The sequence below is a fragment of the Triplophysa rosa genome, linkage group LG19 (assembly GCF_024868665.1).
Source record: "Triplophysa rosa linkage group LG19, Trosa_1v2, whole genome shotgun sequence".
NCBI lineage: Eukaryota > Metazoa > Chordata > Actinopteri > Cypriniformes > Nemacheilidae > Triplophysa > Triplophysa rosa.
The window spans coordinates 6,160,192-6,179,753 of record NC_079908.1 but is presented as its reverse complement, the minus strand read 5'-3'; the positions used below and the strand labels follow the sequence as shown (position 1 = coordinate 6,179,753).

The following is a 19,562-nucleotide window of genomic DNA, read 5'->3' as shown; positions in this document are numbered from 1 at the left end:
TAGCTTTATGCCTTGTCTGTGAAACCGGGGATATATGTATTTATTTATTTATGATAGATTTCATTGAACATGCACTGACTGTAAATGAAAAAAAAAAACATGAAAAATGCTGATTGTCATGACATTTAGTCCACTGTGCACTAAATCAGTTTCGCGTTATTCAGGCTAGTACTTTTTCCAAGACATCAGACGGCCCCTCCTAACCGAAAGGATTTTCCCAGAAATGAAGTTTCGTTCTACTAGTTTCGTTTACAAGATTCGGAACAAACCATTAACAGTCTTTTCTTTTTTCTTTTCCTTGCACAAACGTATAATCTTAAATTAATTTTGAGGCAATGAAAATCTAAACAAATGCCTTTGCAGTGCACTAAAACAAAAAAGGGTAGAAGCTGACGATCATGACGGGTTTTAAATAGTTAGGCTATATGGTTCAGTCTGTTCATTCAGCAATCTGAACTGTCTATAAGCACATACAGAGGTTCATGATCCATGGATGATGTGAGTACCATTTACGTGTCATTTCTAGTATTTTTAATTTGTAATAGAAATTGTAATGGTCTATTTTAAATGCGGTTACGCAAATTTTTCGCAGTTACTTTCAGTTCTAATTAATTGGACATTATTGTTTTATTTGCTGTCATACATTAGTGTTGCGCTTTCAATATGGTTAATAGAAGATATATTTACATTTTTGACATTTCCATAGACAAATAATAATTTCCGTTATGCAGACCGTTATTTAATAAGCCATAAAAAGGGTTTGATTTAGGATAGCTGCTTAGCACAAACGAGACTGCGTACAGCGTTTCCGCCCAAACCTTCCTCTGACTACGTCACTCTAAACCAGGTGTCGCAATCTGTTTCATTTTTCAATTGCTGCTGGCACTACCAGATTTCTGAACAAAAAACTGGAGTTGAGTTAGAAAATGATGCAGGTTTATTAATGATAAACAGAGACGAGTACAGGTCAGCAAGTAAGCCAACGCAACACAAAAGTTCTATATGCTTATAAACATACTTTTGGTATGACCAAATACTATAGGGTTTTAAGTGTCAGACACTTTAATCCGTCCCTGAACTATTTTAATTCCCTGAACTATGCGACTGTTAACTAATATGTGAATCCTATATTTAATCTAGCTGCTAAACAAATAAGGTAAACTAGCTAATAAACTAGTGTTAAGTCCACAAACGACAAGGCAAGGTGAGACAGGAACAAGGTAATATAACTGGGACTAGGAACGAACATTACAATGACATTAGATGTGACAAACCGGCACGGGATACTAGGGATTTAAGAGGGGAACACTAACGAGGGAAGTTAACAATGGACAGGTGAGGGGAATGAAACATTAATGGGAAGCTAACGGGAAGATTACACGGGGCAGGTGAGGGGAATGAAACACTAATGGGACGATGACGGGAAACAAGGGGTGGCGCAAAGTGAGCGCACAATGAGCCGCTTCTTGCTTAGGGCTCTGCCTTGTACAAGTGCAACATATTTCGGCTAATTTTCATACGTGAGTAGGCCCTCATTGTAATGGCGGCATGCCATGTATGCACGTGTTGTGATTATTCTTTCACATGGGCACCGTTCAAAATGGCGATGAGCCTTTTCATGCGTGTGCTCCGTGCATCTGTGAGGCACCCCCTGTGGTTAGAGCCACTCGCTTTTGCCTAGGAGACCCGGGTTCGATTCCCGTCTCCACCATTACTTCCTATGGCTAAAGTACACCGTTATGTGGTTTACATGTGTGCTATAACTTATATTATATGGATATGAAGGGTCTGTAATACCTGTGTAATACCTTTTGGCTAAAGGGTGCAGGCTTTCCATCAAGTGGCTTGCTATACTCGCTGTTACCTAGCCCCGTATGTGCAGTAGGTTGTGACAGCAACGATGCCCCTGTGACTGTATGTGTGCGCGCTTTTGCAGAACAGACCTCCAACCCGGAGCTCGTTGTTACTTATGCGCGCTGCTGTATCTCTTGGGTCCCAGCCTCCGAGGCGCACCTGTGGAGGTTGATGGCGTGGTCTGGTGCTGTTCAATTTGTGCTTTAGTTATATGCACAGCCTACACTACCTAGTGTTCTTTGCCTCCAGCTCCCAGAACGGCAGTGACCTGTTGCATACTTGATACACATACTTGATACACATTGGGTTTTCAGTGCTCCTGTATACGCAGCGCTAAGCATGCGGATCTGTGCAGCTTTAAGCTTCCCCCTCATGTGTGTCAACTGGTAGAGCCATGTTATTATGAGTTCGCAAGGCCCGGTCACTCGGTTCTGCTCCCTATCATACTTCTGTTTGAATGCCCGGGTAGATTTGCCCACTACTACGAAATGTGATCGATTACCGCGCGCAACGCACTATTATGCAATCCAGTTTCAGTTACAGTTGGCGTAAAGCGTCGGTTCTGGTAGCGGAAATTCACATGAGTCGTATGTGGTTCCTCCGTCCAGAGTTATGGCTTCGCCATGTTTTCTCGCCCCAAGTCAAATGATAGTCACATTCTGTCCCGGACCTGACAGCGTTTTGTTCACAAGTGTGTAAACATATGGTCACACTCACTCTTGACTTATGTCTGCTCGCGACGGAGGAGAACGCACACTGCATTTATTCTTCTCCCTGTCACGAGTCCACCTGTAGGGGATGGGCTGATAGTAGGCTAATCTAGCTGAGTGCCAGCTAGCCGTTTCCTGTTTATACAATAGCGGTTCCCCCCAAGGGCGGGAAATATGTCCTGTACGTACAAATACATACATTTAAAGCAATATTATAGAGAATATCTATTAAGCGTATTCAAAACATCGCACAAATCATTCCGAGAATTAAATTACAAAACTATCTGATTGATATATGGTAAATGGATCCGTCTGGTGTATTTTGAGAACAAATATCTACAATTGTGTGCTATAGTAGTAAAAGAGTCATTGTTTGCATACAAATGAACAGAGCACAAAAGTTAAATCAAATAAAAATGAAGCAAAGTGGTTACCCTTTGTTAAACTGCCTTTAATATAGATTTATTATCCATTACAAAATTCCTTCCATTATGAAACAAAAATGTATAATGCAATATGATACATAATATAATCATTTAAGTGCATCTATTTCTTAATGTGAAAAGTGTCAATTATGTATTATTTAATATATTGTATATATCACTCTATGTGTCATGGCTCTGCTTCCTTAGTCATGTTTTTCTTGGTCCTGTAGCAGAGCCATGACAAAGTCTTTGGTTATGTGTGGAGAGAAACATATTATTGTCCGTTTGACAATAATATACGTTCTCTCCAGTGTCTTGTCTTTGACCCCATTCCTCTCGTTTCCTCGTTATCTTTCCCTGAGTGTTTAATGTCCCACACCTGCCCCATGTGGTTATCCCTCGTTTGTCTTCCCTATATATACCCTCTTGTTTCTTTGTCCTGGGCTCTTGTATTGCGTGTACATACGTTGTGGTCATTGTGTTTTGCTGCGTCCTGTGTAAGTGTACTTATGTGCTTACCTGGTTGTTTAGTGTCTGTGTTTGCCCGTGTTCCTGTTGCTTTGCCCTGTCTGTGGATTTTAGTTTTATTTTGATCCTGTCTGTATGTTTTGCCCCCTCGTGGGAAGTTTTTATTTTGTATTTATCCTTAGTTGATTTTCCCCCATCGTGGGTTTTTGTTTTGTCTTGTTATTTGTATTAAAGTCATTTGTTAACCCCTTCACTGCCGTTGCCTGCGCTTGGGTTCTTTCACCACCATATGTGACACTATGTATTACCAAATCTATATTAAATGATTTAATATATTATTGATAGTTAATTTAGAGGAAAATATATTTTCTTTAAGAGTATTGTCAGTCTTTGCACCCTGAAATTGAACTGTAACATAAAAGTTATTCACTTTAAACGATGCTACCTGTATGCCAACTGGCAAGAGGTGTGTTCGACTGAGCAGACTACAACAACGTATTGCAAGAGCCATTCGAAAGCATATGGAGCAGTCTGTTCTCACAGTAGTTTGTGACATACACGGATCAGTCTGGGCAGCACCGCTTTTAAGTAAAAAAGCCAGTTCATGGGTCCAGTTCTCGCACCCGCGTTTTGTCACGGGGTCTAAATGAAAGTGGATGACAAATGCTTTGCCTAAACGATGGCGCATACTGGCATAGAACGAGTCTGAAAGTCTTGTTTTGGGGATGCGGGCGTGAGCCGAGCTCCCGATCGCTCGCAGACGTTGATTAGCTTACATTTTAGCCAGCGCCAGATTGGTAAATGTTAAGCTCCTGTATGTGATCAAAACGGCGAAAATCTCCAAAAGAGGACAGCTCGCTGATATAGTGTCTTCTGTCTTCCTATAGAATAATGCAACTGATTAATAGATGCCATCTAGAAACTCGTCAATTGAAGGTTGCATACACAACTGACTGTGTTAAAAAATCTAAGGGGGCACGTGCCGTTCCTATTGGGTCAGACTCGAATGAACACCCCAACTCTAAGCTGTACACCAGCATGTGTGGGACTTTGGTCACATTGTCGTGACGCGTGTTGGATACACTATGGAGCATTGAGCCCCTCTAGGAGGTGTTTTCAGGCTCTTAATTGAATAGAGTGCATTACGAATACGACCCAAAGCGCTGTCCCGTGTCGGACATTCTAGCCCTTATGACTGTGGTGGCGAGAGTGCTACAGCATACTATCTTTACTATGGCTGTTGTCGCGGCTATCGCTGATTTTTATGCATGAATGTTTAGTAGGAAGCACGATCTGGTATTTAGATCTGCGAGGGTAAAATAACGGCCTGAGACCCTTCGCCCTCTGTCCTCTGCTCCGGCCTGAGATTTTGCTTTGAGAGTACTGGCTCTCCCTTTGGTTGATCCGCTGCAGGCAATCTGTTCGAGGAAGCTTCCGTGTAAATACCCCGCTATCTATTTTGCACATAGGGGATTTACAACGCTCTCTGTGTATGATGCGAGTGTGGGCTCGGTGATAGTATGTCACGCGTAGACCACATGGTTATGTGCCCATCACTCTAAATGCCATTTCGTGCACAAATGGTATGCTCTCTGCATTTTGCTCTAGCCGATGGCCTCGTCGGATGCTGTCGCTCTGCATGCACCATAAATATTTTGGGCTTGCGGGTTTGCGTGACCGCTCCATGAAACGCCTATTATTTAGCAGCTTGCTTGTGTGACTTGCAGGCAGCGCTTTGGGCAGCTTGTGCAGTGCTCTGCAGCAGCGTCTAGCTGTTTGACTGTGCTGTGTGTTTCAGTTAGGTCGTATAGGCAGTCAAGGGGGCGGTCCTCCCCCCAACTATCACTTGCACAAGCCTGTGCTTTATATGACTGTGTGTTCGCTGTCACTGTTGCCGATCAGGTTATGACTTGCATGAGCATGTGCCTTATACAGTATGTGACCATGTCCTGTGCTGATGCGAAAATGCTAGGTTGCGCCTGTTTCCATCCTCACTATGTACACCAGTTGCCTCGGCCCTGTGTTATTTATTCTATATTGCTGGCTGCATGCCAGCGCTTAGTATACAGGATTTGTTACTGCTCTGCTATGCCTCGGCACTTGCTGTTTATATACAGTACTTGTTGTTTATTCTGCTGTGTTTATTGCCACCCAGTGTAGTGGTGCTCAGTGTAGTGGTATAGCGTTTTTGTGAACAATGGTGGTATGGTTTTCCCCAGAGTTCTGAGTGTTTTGATTGGATCTTCTAGCAGAATTTTGGTATCCAATCATCTTAGAGCCTACAGTATGTAAGTGGTGCACGTTATGTGTTAGATCCGCTAAAGTTGAGCTGTTTTTCACTGTTCTCACAGCGTGATGGAAAACAAAACCCACTGCGTCAGCAGAAGTGACGCAATTTTGCGTAAGCCCGAACTGGCATTTTACCCATGCTTGGTGTGGTTTCTAGCCCAGGTGGTGTGGGCTAATCTTGCCGCTCTCATGGCGGGATTGTATACAGTCCCCATAGCGTAGCTACGCAATGTTGAGAGACCGCTTCCAAACGGAACGTCTCTGGTTACTGTCGTAACCTCGGTTTCCTGAGAGGTGGGAACGAGACTGTAACGAGGAAGGCAGGACGAGAGCCGTGAGGGAACGGCGCGAGGCCGGTGACGCGGGTGATAATGAGCTATAAATAGTCAGCTGCGCATTGCACCGGTCTCGCATCTCTCACGGAGGAGCTACGGAAGCATAAAAGGATGAGCGACAGGAATGTATGACGAGAGAGGACCAGGCCTGGACATTGTGTTAAGTTTTATTTATGTTTGTGTGGCCGGCAGTTGACCGTGAGGTAGCTGTTGGCCCTTTACTTTCGTTTTTGTAGCGAGGAAGGCGGGACGAGAGCCGTGGGGCAGGAAGGCGGGGCCGGTGGCGTGAGTGATAATGAGTATCAGCTGTACGCTCACCGGTCCCGCATGCCTCACGGGGAGCTAGGGAGCATAAGACGACGAGCGACGGGACTGCCGACGAGAGAGGACCGGGCCCGGAAATGTTAAGTTTTATTTATGTTTGTGTGGCCGGCAGTCGACCGTGAGGTGGCTGCCGGCCTTTTACTTCCGTGTTATTGTTTGTTTATTTTTGATTAAAGATTGTTAAATGTTCGCCGGTTCCCGCCTCCTTCCTTCCCTACATTGAACTTTGCTACAGTTTTGTTGTTGGTTTATTTTATTAAAAGTTTGTTTAACGTTCGCCGGTTCCCGCCTCCTTTCTTCCTATTCTTGGAAAGTATTACAGAGACATTGCGTGAGCTGCCATGTTCACTGCTCAGATCAGCTAGACGGTGCATTCAGTTGAAGATTCTGAGGCAATGCCACTATGATGGCGCATTATATAGTGGCAGCAGGGCCCGCCCCTTTTCGCCATCTTGAACGGCATTGAACGTGATTCAATAAGGCTTCAGGAAAGGTAGAGAAGGAGGGATTACCCCGTAGCTACACAATGTCTTTTTCCTGCCTCTCAGAGAACCGAGGTTACGACAGTAACCGGAGACGTTTTCCAGGATACTCGTCAAGTAGGGTATTTTTAACATACTTCTGTATATATTTGACCCTTCAAGCACAAGAAGACACGGAAAAAAAGGAAGAGAGTGGTCTGAGGCGCTGCCTGATCGAGCAAGTCACAAATCCGTCAACTGTCTCGAGCCTCTTTCATACTAGCTTTCAGGCACTCGCGTGAGCCCTGAGCTGAACAGCTTTCTAACGTTAGACAAAGAGAAGTGACAGCAACCATTATATGCTTTTTTTACTTTACAGTGTTAAATAGGTATTTACCGTTAAGGGGACAACGACAGTGAAAACATAAGCACTATTAAGCAGCTGTAGAAATTGTTAGATCTAATGGACGAAATAAGTGTATGCAGTTTACATTTTGTCATTTAGCATACGCTTTTATCCAAAGCGACTTACAGAGAGTTCAGGGAGCAATTAGCGATATGTCATACAGGAGCAATAATACAATAGGTGCTAATACAAAGTTACTAGTTTCAACAAAAGCCAGACCAATACCTGTTGAGAGAAAGAGAGAGGTTTTTTTTTTTTTGTCCAAGCACCGATCCCTGAGGGAGCCCAGTGATCATGTGGTGAGCAGTGGACAGCGAGCCCCTCCATGACACCCTGAAGGATCTGCCGGAGAGGTAGGATTTGAACCAGCGGAGAGGAAGGCCTGAGATTCCTAGAGATGACAGGGTTGCTAGCAGTATCTGGTGATTGATGGTGTCGAACGCTGCAGATAAGTAAAGCAGAATTAGGACCGAGGATTTAGATTCAGCCTTGGCTAGCCGCAGTGCTTCTGTGACTGATAGCAGTGCAGTCTCAGTGGAGTGGTTTGTTTTGAAGCCAGACTGCTTGTCATCCAGTAGTTGATTCTGGGATAGGTAGGAAGTCACCTGGTTGAAAACTGCCCTTTCAAGTGTTTTTGCAATAAATGGGAGGAGAGACACAGGTCTGTAACTGTTGGCAGTAGAGGGGTCCAATGTGGGTTTCTTAAGTAGGCGTGACCTGGGCCTGTTTGTGAATGTGGATGGAAACACTCAACATACGAATGCGACCGGAGATGAGCATACTGAAAAAACATACTGAACGCAGCGGTGTGTGAAAGTGTGTGTTAGAAGTCTGGAATGGTGAGAAAACATTGTGCATTCCAACTTTTTAAGTCTTTAGCCTGTAAAGTTTAAATCCTGTCTGGCTAGCGCGCGGAGAGTAGGCGGTCTTTTCTGGCTGCTCGAACGCCTTCAACCACATGAGCGTCTATACCACAAACACAATCCGGTCGAATGCGTTTTCGATTTCTTCTGTAATTGGTAGAAAGTCGACAAGCTCAAAACGTTTCACACCCTGTTTACACGTGCATTTAATGTCGTCCACTTGTGATCCGATCGACCAAAACGCATATCAGGTGTAGGCTACAGAGGCCCTGAGAGGACAGGGGCACTTCAGGGGCCAATAAGATTTCAACTGGTGCCATTGCCCGTCTGGCCCCACCCCTAGATCCGCCAGTGAGCCGTTTAAAACATACATAATGAATGCAGTAATAAAAACAACATAGTTTTTCCCTTATCTGAGACAACAGTTCACGTGGTGTACCCTTCCTGCAGATACTTTCAAGGGCACAACATGCGTTTTAGACTGCCTTTGGATGTGGACTGCTAATTATAATGTTGTAAATAACATGTATGTTTGACAAACCGATCAAATCGCTTTATGAGCTACGGGAATTACTTTTGTATTGAATGTAGCAGCGTCTTGGACTTTCAAAGATGTGGCTTCTCAGGATGTGCATTACTTAAAGCACACCGTTCTTCAAGTCTCTCCACTCACATACACACTTACGTACAGTATTTGAAATGGAATTAAATTGTTTTTCGAAATTCATGTCTCGAAAAAATCTATATCTGTACATTAAAATAGCTGGAATGCACTGTATTACATGAAAAACTATGTTGCATTTCAATGTGGCATGATTCATGATTTGTCTTTTTGGCACTACATATGGGGAATACAATCACCAAATAGCTATTACCATTTGGCTTTATCTAATAGTTAAAGGATAACCTATGTTAAAATATCTTCATATCACTTCACAATCCCATTCCCAATTATTCATGAAAGATAAAATAACAATTTGTATGGCAAAATGTGTAATCTTTATTTATTAATATGCCTTTAAATATAAAAATAAGACATGTTTTATGTCAAACTTAAAAAATATGGCACCATTATTCACATTATGTTGGCCTACACATTTATAATTTAAATTTATATGTACTTTTTTATATGTAGCCTACTTTGTTAGCAGACTCAACCAACAGCCTTACAACAGCGAATAAAGTACAAATAAAGTTCAAAACAGAGTGCAAATAAAATTGCAATGGACTGCAGCAGTTAAGCATTACATTCTTTTGTCTTTAGACATTAAGGGGCGGTTTCCCAGACAGGGCTTAAAGCCTAGTTCCAGTCTTACTTGAATGTTAGAGGTGTCTTGATCGAAAACAACCTACATTTACATCACAATCAGTGTGATTGTGTTGTCTCAAGATGCACACACCAGTAATGTTTTTTGTAAAGTAAAGTTTTTTTAATTGACTTAAATATCGTAATTTAACGAAGGCATAGTCCTGGTTTAAGATAATCTTTGTCTGGGACAAGTATAGGGTTTAAGACTAGTCCTGGACAAAAATAAATGCTTAAGATGTAGCATTTACTGAAAACAGCTTGCACTAACATACATTAAATTACATCCGTCTCACAATGCACCCAAGTAATGTTTTTTAGTAAGACAAGTTTGTAAAAACGACTTAAATATCATCATTTAACAAAGTCCTATCCTGGCCTAATCTAATGCCTGGGAAACTGACCCTACATGTTTCAGTCATAAGGTAGTATTTAAACACATTTAGTCTGATCTATGATTGCATGTAACTAATATATGAAAAACGTTCAAATACAGGAATACGAAGATAACATGGAAGACGATCAACAGACTAATACTTCAGGAGCACAATCTGAGTCATATCTGGAGGAAGTTGCCAAGATACAAGGTATTATTTTGATCATGTTATGTTATGAGATCTGCTCATATTGTATGTCTACAAGATCATAAATATATTTTCAGAACATTCGAAATGGCTCAAAAATATTATAGATAAAAACATTGAAAGAATGAAGGCACAGTAAATCTGAAGAAAAATAAATAAATAGTGATTCTGTCTCATACAGTTCTTGATTTATTTGCAAAAATGTACTTTTTTTGATAGGGCTATAGGTGAGTCAGAACATGTTTTTTTAAACAATGTGATACACTCTGATGCCACAATACTGTATTAGGGACAGAAAAATAATAATAAATAGACAACAGAGTTATTGAACAGTTGCTTAACTGAAAATGTTTGAAGTGCACTTCAGTAACTACAGTAACTGTAGTTCTTCTTACACATATAGTTGTGCTCAAAATTATTCAACCCCTAAGTAGATATATGACCAAAGAAGGCTGTGAAAATAAATCATTAAGCCTTTTAACTTTTTATTTAAAAAATCTAACCTTTCATTAGAGAATAAGAATTTTAATCTCATTGTGAAATCAATTTATTCAATACTTTTTGCAACCGTCTTTTAGCAAAGATTTGCGAAGAATCTTCACATAGTGTCTGCTTTGAGAACATCTAACAAGAGATCAAAAACAATTCCTTTATAGAGAATTTCTCCAGACCCTTCAGATTTCCAGATCCATGTTGGATCCATTTTTTATTGGGTTCAGGTCAGGGAACTGGAATGGCCATGGCAGAAGCTTGGTCTTGTGTTCAGTGATAATTAGACCCAAAACATTAAAGATACTGTACACTCAAGATGGGTTTGGTGCACACAGGGATAAAAAAGTACCCCATGTGTTATATACACTGCTGTGTCTAACCCCATTCAAAATTCTTAATCTCTAATGAAAGGTTAGATTTTTGAATTTTTTTTAATTAAAAGATCAAAAGGCGTAATGATGCAGATTTATTTTCACAGCCTTCTTTGCTCATATTTACCTAGGGGTTGAATAATTTTGAGCACAACTAACAAATGGAAAGGATTGCTAAATGCACCCCCTCATACAGACCAGAATAAATGAGTACAATCAATACTGTATTAACTTGTAAAACTGTTGTAAAATGTTTTTAAAACTATTTTCAGATTTAAAAAAATGTTCCCTGTTTCCACAGATGTCCTTGCGCCAGGTGGAATTTTTGTGGAGTATATTAGGACCAATTCTGTTACTCTTGTTTGGGATCCCCCAGACAGCATATCTTCATTTGAACTTACGTACTCTAGTGCCACAACCACAAAGACCTCTGTTATCTCAAATGTCAAAACTATAGAAGTGGAAGGTCTTTGTCCAGAAACGGAGTACACGTTCAGCCTGGTTTCAGTATCAGAAAATGGTGTGCGAAGTGTGGGGGTTACAACGACTGCGTGCACCAGTAATAGTCTATATCACTTGTCTATATAAAAAATAACGGTCACACTTTATTTTAAGGTCCAGTTCTCGGTTTTAGTAAACTATTAACTACGACTTTTGCTTAGTTAACTCTTAATTTGTTGCTTATTAATAGTTAGTAAGGTAGTTGTTAGGTTTAGGTATTGGTAGGATTAGGGATGTAGAATATGGTCATGTAGAATATGTGCTTTATAAACAGCCAATACGCTAATAATAGGCATGCTAATAAGCAACTAGTTAATAGTGAGAATTTGTCCTTATACTAAAGTGTTACCAAAATAACTTAACTGAAAATGAAGCATTGTGACATTAAGAAAAAAAATTTCATTGCAGAGCCAGTTCCACCTGAAAACTTCAAGGTTGAGAATGTGAGCGCCACATCAGTTACTCTCATTTGGGATGCAGCTGGCTGTATGAAGAAATTTAATTTACTCTGCTGCCAGAATCGAGAAATCATTCAGAAAATGACAACAGAAATAGGCACTGTGGCTTTTAGTGACCTGAATCCGGGAAATAAGTACTCCTTTCACATTGCAACAGTGCTTACAAATGGCGACAGAAGTAAAGAAGCAGTGACATATGCTCAAACCAGTTAGTATAAATAAGCAAATCTTACTACAGCAATTTTATTCATTACAAATTGGATTAACTTTTATTAATTACAAACATTCTTTTTCCACAGAAACCAAACTTCATAGCCTCTTGCAGGATTTGGGATTGGAGCAGTATTACCCCAACAAACTCTCACTCAGCGCTGTGCTACAGATCGACAAGAGGTCAGTAACAGATGAGCCAGCTCAGTCTCTAGCATGTTTACCATGGCTGTTCCTGAAGAAACTGATGATGGTGAACGTCACTGCAAGAAGTGTCAAATATTCTCTCCCATCTGAGGAGAGAGAAGATTTGTCAAGCTTAGACATTTACAACGATCCAATGGATTTACTTAATGATGAGAACAGCAGTGTGAACCCTTTAGACATAGTGACAGCTCTGTTTCTTTGTTCGGATGGTTTCCTACAGCAAGAAATGGTCGCGAAAATGTCAATGTGTCAGTTCTCTGTACCATTACTTCTTCCAAACTGTGACACTCAACAGTGCACATTCATTCTTTGGGCCATGAGAGATATTGTGAAGAAATTTAGACCTCACTCACTGTCAGATCCAAGAGGCTTTGTGGAAGACAGAATTGTTCACTCTAAGCTTCCCCTAGTGTCCTTTGTCAGACTTGGGGATTGCAGCTTCTCTAAATCTCAGATCCTAAACAAGCTGTTCAGCAACCCCCAACAGTATCACGATACATTTGTACATCATGGCATGGATTTTGGAGATATTTCGAGAAGGATATCAGATGGCTTAGTTGAGATCAGTTGGTATCTGCCTTGTGGAAACAAAAACATTGATGTCTTTCCCGAACCACTTGCTTTTGCAAACCTGAGAGGTGACATCAGTACCTTTGAAACACAGTACACCTTCTTATGTCAGACCTCCACTGCCGTTTTTGTGTTCTTTGACACTCTGAATACAAACCTTAAGTTTCTCACCAACCAACATGCTAAAGCACAGTTTTTTTTAGTGGGTAACCGACAGAGCAAAGCTCTTAATATGGAGCATCTGAAAAGCATAGCCTCCGAAATGAGTCTGAAGAAAAACAACATAATCCTTAAGACCAATCAAAACGATGCCAGTTTTGTCAAACAGCTGCATTCTTCAATAAGTTACATTATTAATAGACTGCCAAACAAAGTATGTCTTGAGGAGATGGACACTACTGCACATGAACTTGGGATTCTAGTTGATGAAGACATCAAAGAGTGTCAGAACGCCAAAAACAATGCACATGGCATTACCAAGAACATACAGGATACGCTGCACTTCAAAGAGGTTCAACTTCCCCTTCAAGGTAAAATCTGGAAAGATTTGGCAAAATTGGAAAAAGAGGAATGCAGACTCCGTAAAGCAGGAGGACAAAACATAGAGACGTACAAGAGCGATCTCCAGATGAAAAAGACTGAACTCAGGAAACAACAGAGTAAATATGACATCTCACAGGCAATGACCTGCTTTGTTACTGCACTAACAAGCTCAAGCCTGGAGAGATCTTTTTTCCTGAAGTGGATGCGTATGAATCTTGACAATGTCTCCCGTGAAAGCCTCTCTAGTCTCCGAGAGCTATACAAAGAAAAGAGTCAATCTTCAGAAAACAAAGAGGAAATTAAACAGCTCGACCAACAAATCTCCAGTAGTTCTTTAGGAACAGAGCACTTTTTGCGCGAAATGGGACAACTTTATGAAGCTGCAGTGTCACTTCCAGAAAATGTAGAATCACGTAAACAAATGCTCCACTTACCCAGACTATGTGCTGAGCTAATGTTGGATGGCTTCCCTCTGGAGCTGGTCGATGGAGATGCATCGAATATTCCTCTCAGATGGGTAAATGATGTGCTTCAGCATTTAAACTCTTTGGTGCAGCCCAATAATAAAATCATGGTAGTGACAGTTTTAGGAGTCCAGAGCACAGGAAAGTCCACTTTGCTGAACACCATGTTTGGTGTTCAGTTTGCAGTCAGCAGTGGAAGATGCACCAGAGGAGCATTCATGCAACTGATCAGGGTCACAGAAGACATCAAAGGAGAACTTGACTGTGATTATTTAGTCATAATTGACACTGAAGGCCTGAAATCTCCTGAGCTTGCCAAATTAGATGATAGTCATGAACATGACAATGAATTAGCCACCCTTGTTGTTGGTTTGAGCGATATCACAATCATCAATATTGCCATGGAGAACTGCACAGAGATGAAGGATATTCTGCAGATTGTTGTCCATGCTTTCCTGAGGATGAAGGAAATAGGCAAAAAACCCAAATGTCAGTTTGTCCACCAAAATGTTGCAGATGTATCAGCATACGATAAGAACATGAGAGACCGGAAGATCCTTCTGGAGCAGCTGAATGAGATGACAGAGGCAGCATCTAAAATGGAGAACAAGCATGAGTATAAAAGCTTTACTGATGTCATGGAGTATGATCCAGAAACTTGCAACTGGTACATACCCGGACTCTGGCATGGTAATCCTCCAATGGCACCAGTGAATGCTGGCTACTCTGAGGCTGTCTATGACCTTAAAAAGAATATGGTTGCCGTGGTTAAGAAACAAAGAACACAAATCACAAGATCCAACATAACTGAATTTTTGGAGTGGACAAAAAGCTTGTGGAATTCAGTGAAATATGAAAATTTCATATTTAGCTTCAGGAATAGCTTGGTGGCGGATGCATACATGAGACTGTGCACAGAATTCCATAAATGGGAATGGTTGTTCAAGAAGCACATGCACTCTTGGTTAACTGGAGCTGAAGCTAGGGTGTCAAACTTTGAGATGATGAAACTGAAATCAGACAAGTCAGACCTTCAAGATCTGTTACGCAGACTGAAACAAGAAGCTGTCACAAAGCTAGACACACTGGAAAAGACCACTATGGAAAACCTTTCCAGATACTTTGAGCAAACAGAAGGTCATGTCTACCTTGTGGAAAAATACAGAGAAGATTTTGCGAGCAGTGTAAAATCTGTCAGGAGGGAAATTCAGAGCTCTCTGTGGACATATCTTGAGTCAATAGTAGATATCAGAAGAGGAATGAATAATCTGGACAACATCAAGAAAACATTCACCAATACAATGGAGAAAAAAGTGCTGGTTCTACTTGAAGAGTTACGAAAAAGAAACAGCTCAAGAAGTGATGCACAGACAACTGATAAGGACCTTGACGATTCTTTTGAAAAAATATGGCAAGAAACTGTCAACGAGCTGTCATTTGCTGGCTTGAAGGAAAGAAACATATTTAATTATGTTTTCAGACAACTCCGAGAGAACATGAAGCAGAAGGGAGGTTTTGTAACAGAGCAGTTAAATCAAGTGAAGCTGAAAGATTATGGTACAGGGCCCTTTATAGTAAAAAAAGAACACTTTTTCAAAGAATTGTGGAAACGCTTATTCAGTGATAACTCTACTATGGATCTACAGGTAATGGCAGATGATTTAATCTTCACATGCTCTCAGTTAGTGCAGGAAAAGACTGAGACTCAGTCAGATTATCATGACACCTACATTCAGGAGATCTTACACATAATTGATGGAAGATTTGCTTCAAACAAGAATATGGGATTTTCAGATGAATTTGAACTATCCCTCAAACTGTACATTTGTGGGTTCTCTGCAAGAAAATTTGAACACATGCACAAGTGCTTTATTACGAAAAACGACCCACGTAGATGCCTGGATCAGTTTAAAGACAAGTACTGCAATGATTTCAAAGACCTCTTCGATGATCGTGATCAGTGTCAGAGAAAGGCTGAAGAATTCACTCAACTGTGCTTGAGTCCTGCAGCTGAAACATTCATCTACAGCTCCTTGGGTCCAGACATTGTTGATGCAATGCTTCAGGGTAAAAATGCATTTCAATTCAGCACTCGTGCATTTTTCCAATACTCTCTCTTAATGCATCTTCTAAATGAAGACCGTTTTGAACTGTATTTCGAATACATATTAACCTATGAACGTTTTGTTAAGAGATGGATATTAGGTCAAGTCACAGAACAGTTTTCTAATGGACATGAACTGTTTGAGCTGGAGGAGCGTCATCTCAAAGGAATCACCAAGGAGACATTAGAAGCCATCAAAATGACACAGAATGAAACAAAAGAAGGTGGCATCAAAGGATTCATACACAGCATATGTAGGAAACTTGGACAAAAACTTGTCATTCCCAAAGATGCTCTAGAAACAGTGATGGCCCTAAACAATTCATCTCAAGAGCCATTTGCACGTTGGCTAATCAAATCCGTAGAGGAAATGGAACAGTCACTGAAGAAAAAACTCAAAGAAGACAACATACAGAGCAAACTGCGAAAACTCCAGATGAAACCCCAGGATGAGCTCTTCAAGCGTGTGTTTGGATGTGGCAAACAGTGTCCATTCTGCAAATCTCCATGTGAGGCGGGTGGAGGTGCTCACACTGAACACTGTGCCTCAGTACACAGACCTCAGGGACTCGGCCTGTACAGATTTTTGCAAAGTAAAAAATTGGTGACTGACATCTGTTCAACAGATGTCCACAGTGAAGCACAGTTTCAGTGTCATGAGACCAATTATGAAAACCATCCCTACAAAAGATATAGAGAAATCTTTCCTGACTGGCACATCCCTGCTGATCCCAGCATAGAGGCCTCAAATTACTGGAAGTATGTGATGGCACGATTCAACACTAAATTCGCTGAATCATACGATGCTCTCCCTGCCGATATACCCTTTCTTTGGAAAATGATCACAAAGCAGCAAGCATTGACTAGTCTAAAAGAGTCTTTCAGCATCAAATAAGCTTTCTTTTCAAGAAGGCAATAAGCATGTGGTCATTCATGTGAGCTTTCCATTTATTTATTTTATTTACTTATAATTATGTAATGAATTGTAGAACATATGGCGCTGCTTTACAATTTTATAACTAGTAGAATACTTTGTGTTGCTTGGAAGCAAAAAACAAACAAACAATAAGTTGATTTTGTTATCTCCACTTTGATTGTTTAAATGAAACAGATATTGATATATTGTCTAATGAAAATGGCTTTTCTTTGCTATAATTCTTCTTTCTCTTTTTGATTTAATGATATTTGTTTATTACAAATATTAATGTTCCTCATTTGTAAGTTACTTTTGAAATGAACTGCTTTTTAAAAAATGAAAAAATGTAAATGCAAATGTTGATTTATCATGATTAAATACTGTATGTACTACATGTTAAATGGGAACTGAGTTTACCAATTTGATGTATTTCATAAACATTCAAACACCAATTAATGATTTTAATCATTTGAAGCTTGAAGGACCAGTGTGTAAAATTAAAGAGAATCTATTGACAGAAATGCAATATAATATACATAACTATGTCTTCAGAGGTGTATAATGACCTACAGAGTGCGTTTCGTAAATATTTTATCTCCTTCAGCAAAGAACAGTGGCGGTTCTAGACTGCTGTAACTGGGGGGGCCAGGCAGGGGCCACTTATGCTTGTAGGGGGCACACAAACATGTGTCATGATTAATTTTCCGTGTCATGTATTACTGTTTTCTCTAGAAGTAAACTAATAAGCTAATAAAACAAGTTCAGCTCAAATTAATGTTCCATGGTCATTTATTTCACAACACATTGTATATAGTCAAAATAACAATGACAACAATAATAACATTTAGGCACTTTTCTGCATCTTAAATGTACATACATGAATGAAAAACTACCACAAACAAGATATCCAAAAATGAACTTAAGCAGTCATCTAAACATGAGTCACATTATCAGGTATTTCCTTTACACAAAGAAAAAAAATCATGAATTTAAAATTTTTCACATGTGATATATGTGGTTTTGGCACACTTACATGTGAATGCCATGTTAACTAAATACTCATGTAAAAACTCATGTTTTTCACATGGAATTTCAGGGTTACAAAAGTTGTCTCTCTGCACAACTAAATCACCTTGCTGATGGGTCCTCTGTTCTATTGGACTTTCTTCATTCTCTAAGCTTTTGTGCATTTCTGACTCTTTCAGAAGCATCTTCTTTCTCCAGCCTTGACTGACTATTATCTTTAGTTTTCTTATTAAAAAAGGACATTACATCCTTAGGATTTTTTCTCTTCATTTTAACTGCAAATGGGAAAATTATGAAAATGTGTAAATGAAACCTAAAGCTCGACTCTCAAATACACCACAAGTAATATACAGGACAGTATAGAATAAACTGTATTGATTACTTGAACTCTGCTAATTCCTTGGGAATGACAGACCATTTATTTTAATTATAAGGCAAAAGTGCATTATCAAACATTCACCCGAATAAATGTAAGTTGCATTTGATCTCATTTCATTAACAAATAAAATTTCTTTAGTGTGTTACACATTCTCTGGCAGAAGTTGATTCTTTGTATAGGCACGAGTCACGACTGCTTTATAAGTAGATTTAACATGCGCAACACCGGAAAATATAGGTCAGTATTTTAATATGATGTGTAATGATGTGCATTTTCATTTCATTCCAGATTTAGGGGGGCCAGTGGGGTGGCCAAGTGTGCTGACACAGGGGCACTGCTCCCCTCTGGCCCCCCCAGAACCGCCCCTGGCAAAGAAGCGAAAACGTGACAATGGGCCTCATTAATCAAACGACGGTACGCCAGAAAACTGTGCGTACGTTTGCATCTGACTGTCCTCCCAAATAAAACGACCCAGTCGGTCGTTTGTACAAGCACCTTATTACGACCAACAGTTACGTATTAAGGATGAGCACCCTCTAGCACCAGCAGCTTATTATGAAGTACAGTCATTCCATTGCTTTAGCTTGTTCACTTTTTATGGATTTAATTCTTCGTATTTGTTATAGTATCAATAATTTCATCAATATTTATAGTTTTAAAGATAATTTTGAACCCCTAACCCAACCCCCACCCTAAACCTAAATACTACTCAACCATACAAAACGCAACAGGTGTGAATGTACAGTCACATGTATTTACTGCATAAATTGAAAATCAAACAGTATATTACAAAACAAATCACGTTGCAAACCTTCTGAATTGAAGCCAGAAATAAATTTAGATGAAGATTATCCATGTATGCAACACATGTAGGCAGAGCTCGTTCAAACTGACGTCATGACGCAATCAAGAGCCTATAAGACTTCCCATTCAGTGCAGACGTAAAGACGCAATCGGTCACAAGATACACGAGAACCAATGCTTTCTCACAATCACAGCTGACCTATCACTTCGTCTGGCGGTAATTTAAAATGTGTGTTAAACCCGGAAGTTCACAGGACGTGAAGATTTACTGCAGATGGTGCTCATTTCGGCGTCTTTTCATCATAAAAATCGATTGTTTGACCTCGGTACACTTGGAATATTTGGTCGTTTTGAAAAACAATTGTGACTGTTTTATATGCTGTGTTTTATGTTATACAATAAATAAATGGGTTACTTGCTTGCTCAAAATGCCTGAATGGTGTAATTTGTAATGTAAATACAGTTCATCCTGACAGTTTAAAGTGAAAGTCA

The 19,562-nt window shown here is 40.1% G+C and overlaps 1 protein-coding gene across 1 annotated transcript; it reads left to right on the top strand.

Annotated features, from left to right (window-relative positions):
- The first annotated feature begins 260 nt into the window (after positions 1–260).
- On the top strand, positions 261–18,016 carry LOC130570447 (interferon-induced very large GTPase 1-like). The gene is made up of 5 exons (XM_057360759.1): positions 261–498; positions 9,938–10,028; positions 11,190–11,447; positions 11,798–12,055; positions 12,147–18,016. Exons 1-5 carry the CDS (start codon positions 490–492, stop codon positions 16,838–16,840), a joined length of 5,310 nt encoding a protein of 1,769 aa, XP_057216742.1. The 5' UTR covers positions 261–489; the 3' UTR covers positions 16,841–18,016.
- The last annotated feature ends 1,546 nt before the right edge of the window (positions 18,017–19,562 follow it).

Excerpts from the sequence above, each read along its gene's own strand:
- LOC130570447 (XM_057360759.1), top strand. Across the intron at positions 10,029-11,189 it reads GGAAGTTGCCAAGATACAAG|ATGTCCTTGCGCCAGGTGGA; the intron begins GTATTATTTTGA and ends CTGTTTCCACAG. Across the intron at positions 12,056-12,146 it reads AGTGACATATGCTCAAACCA|AAACCAAACTTCATAGCCTC; the intron begins GTTAGTATAAAT and ends CTTTTTCCACAG.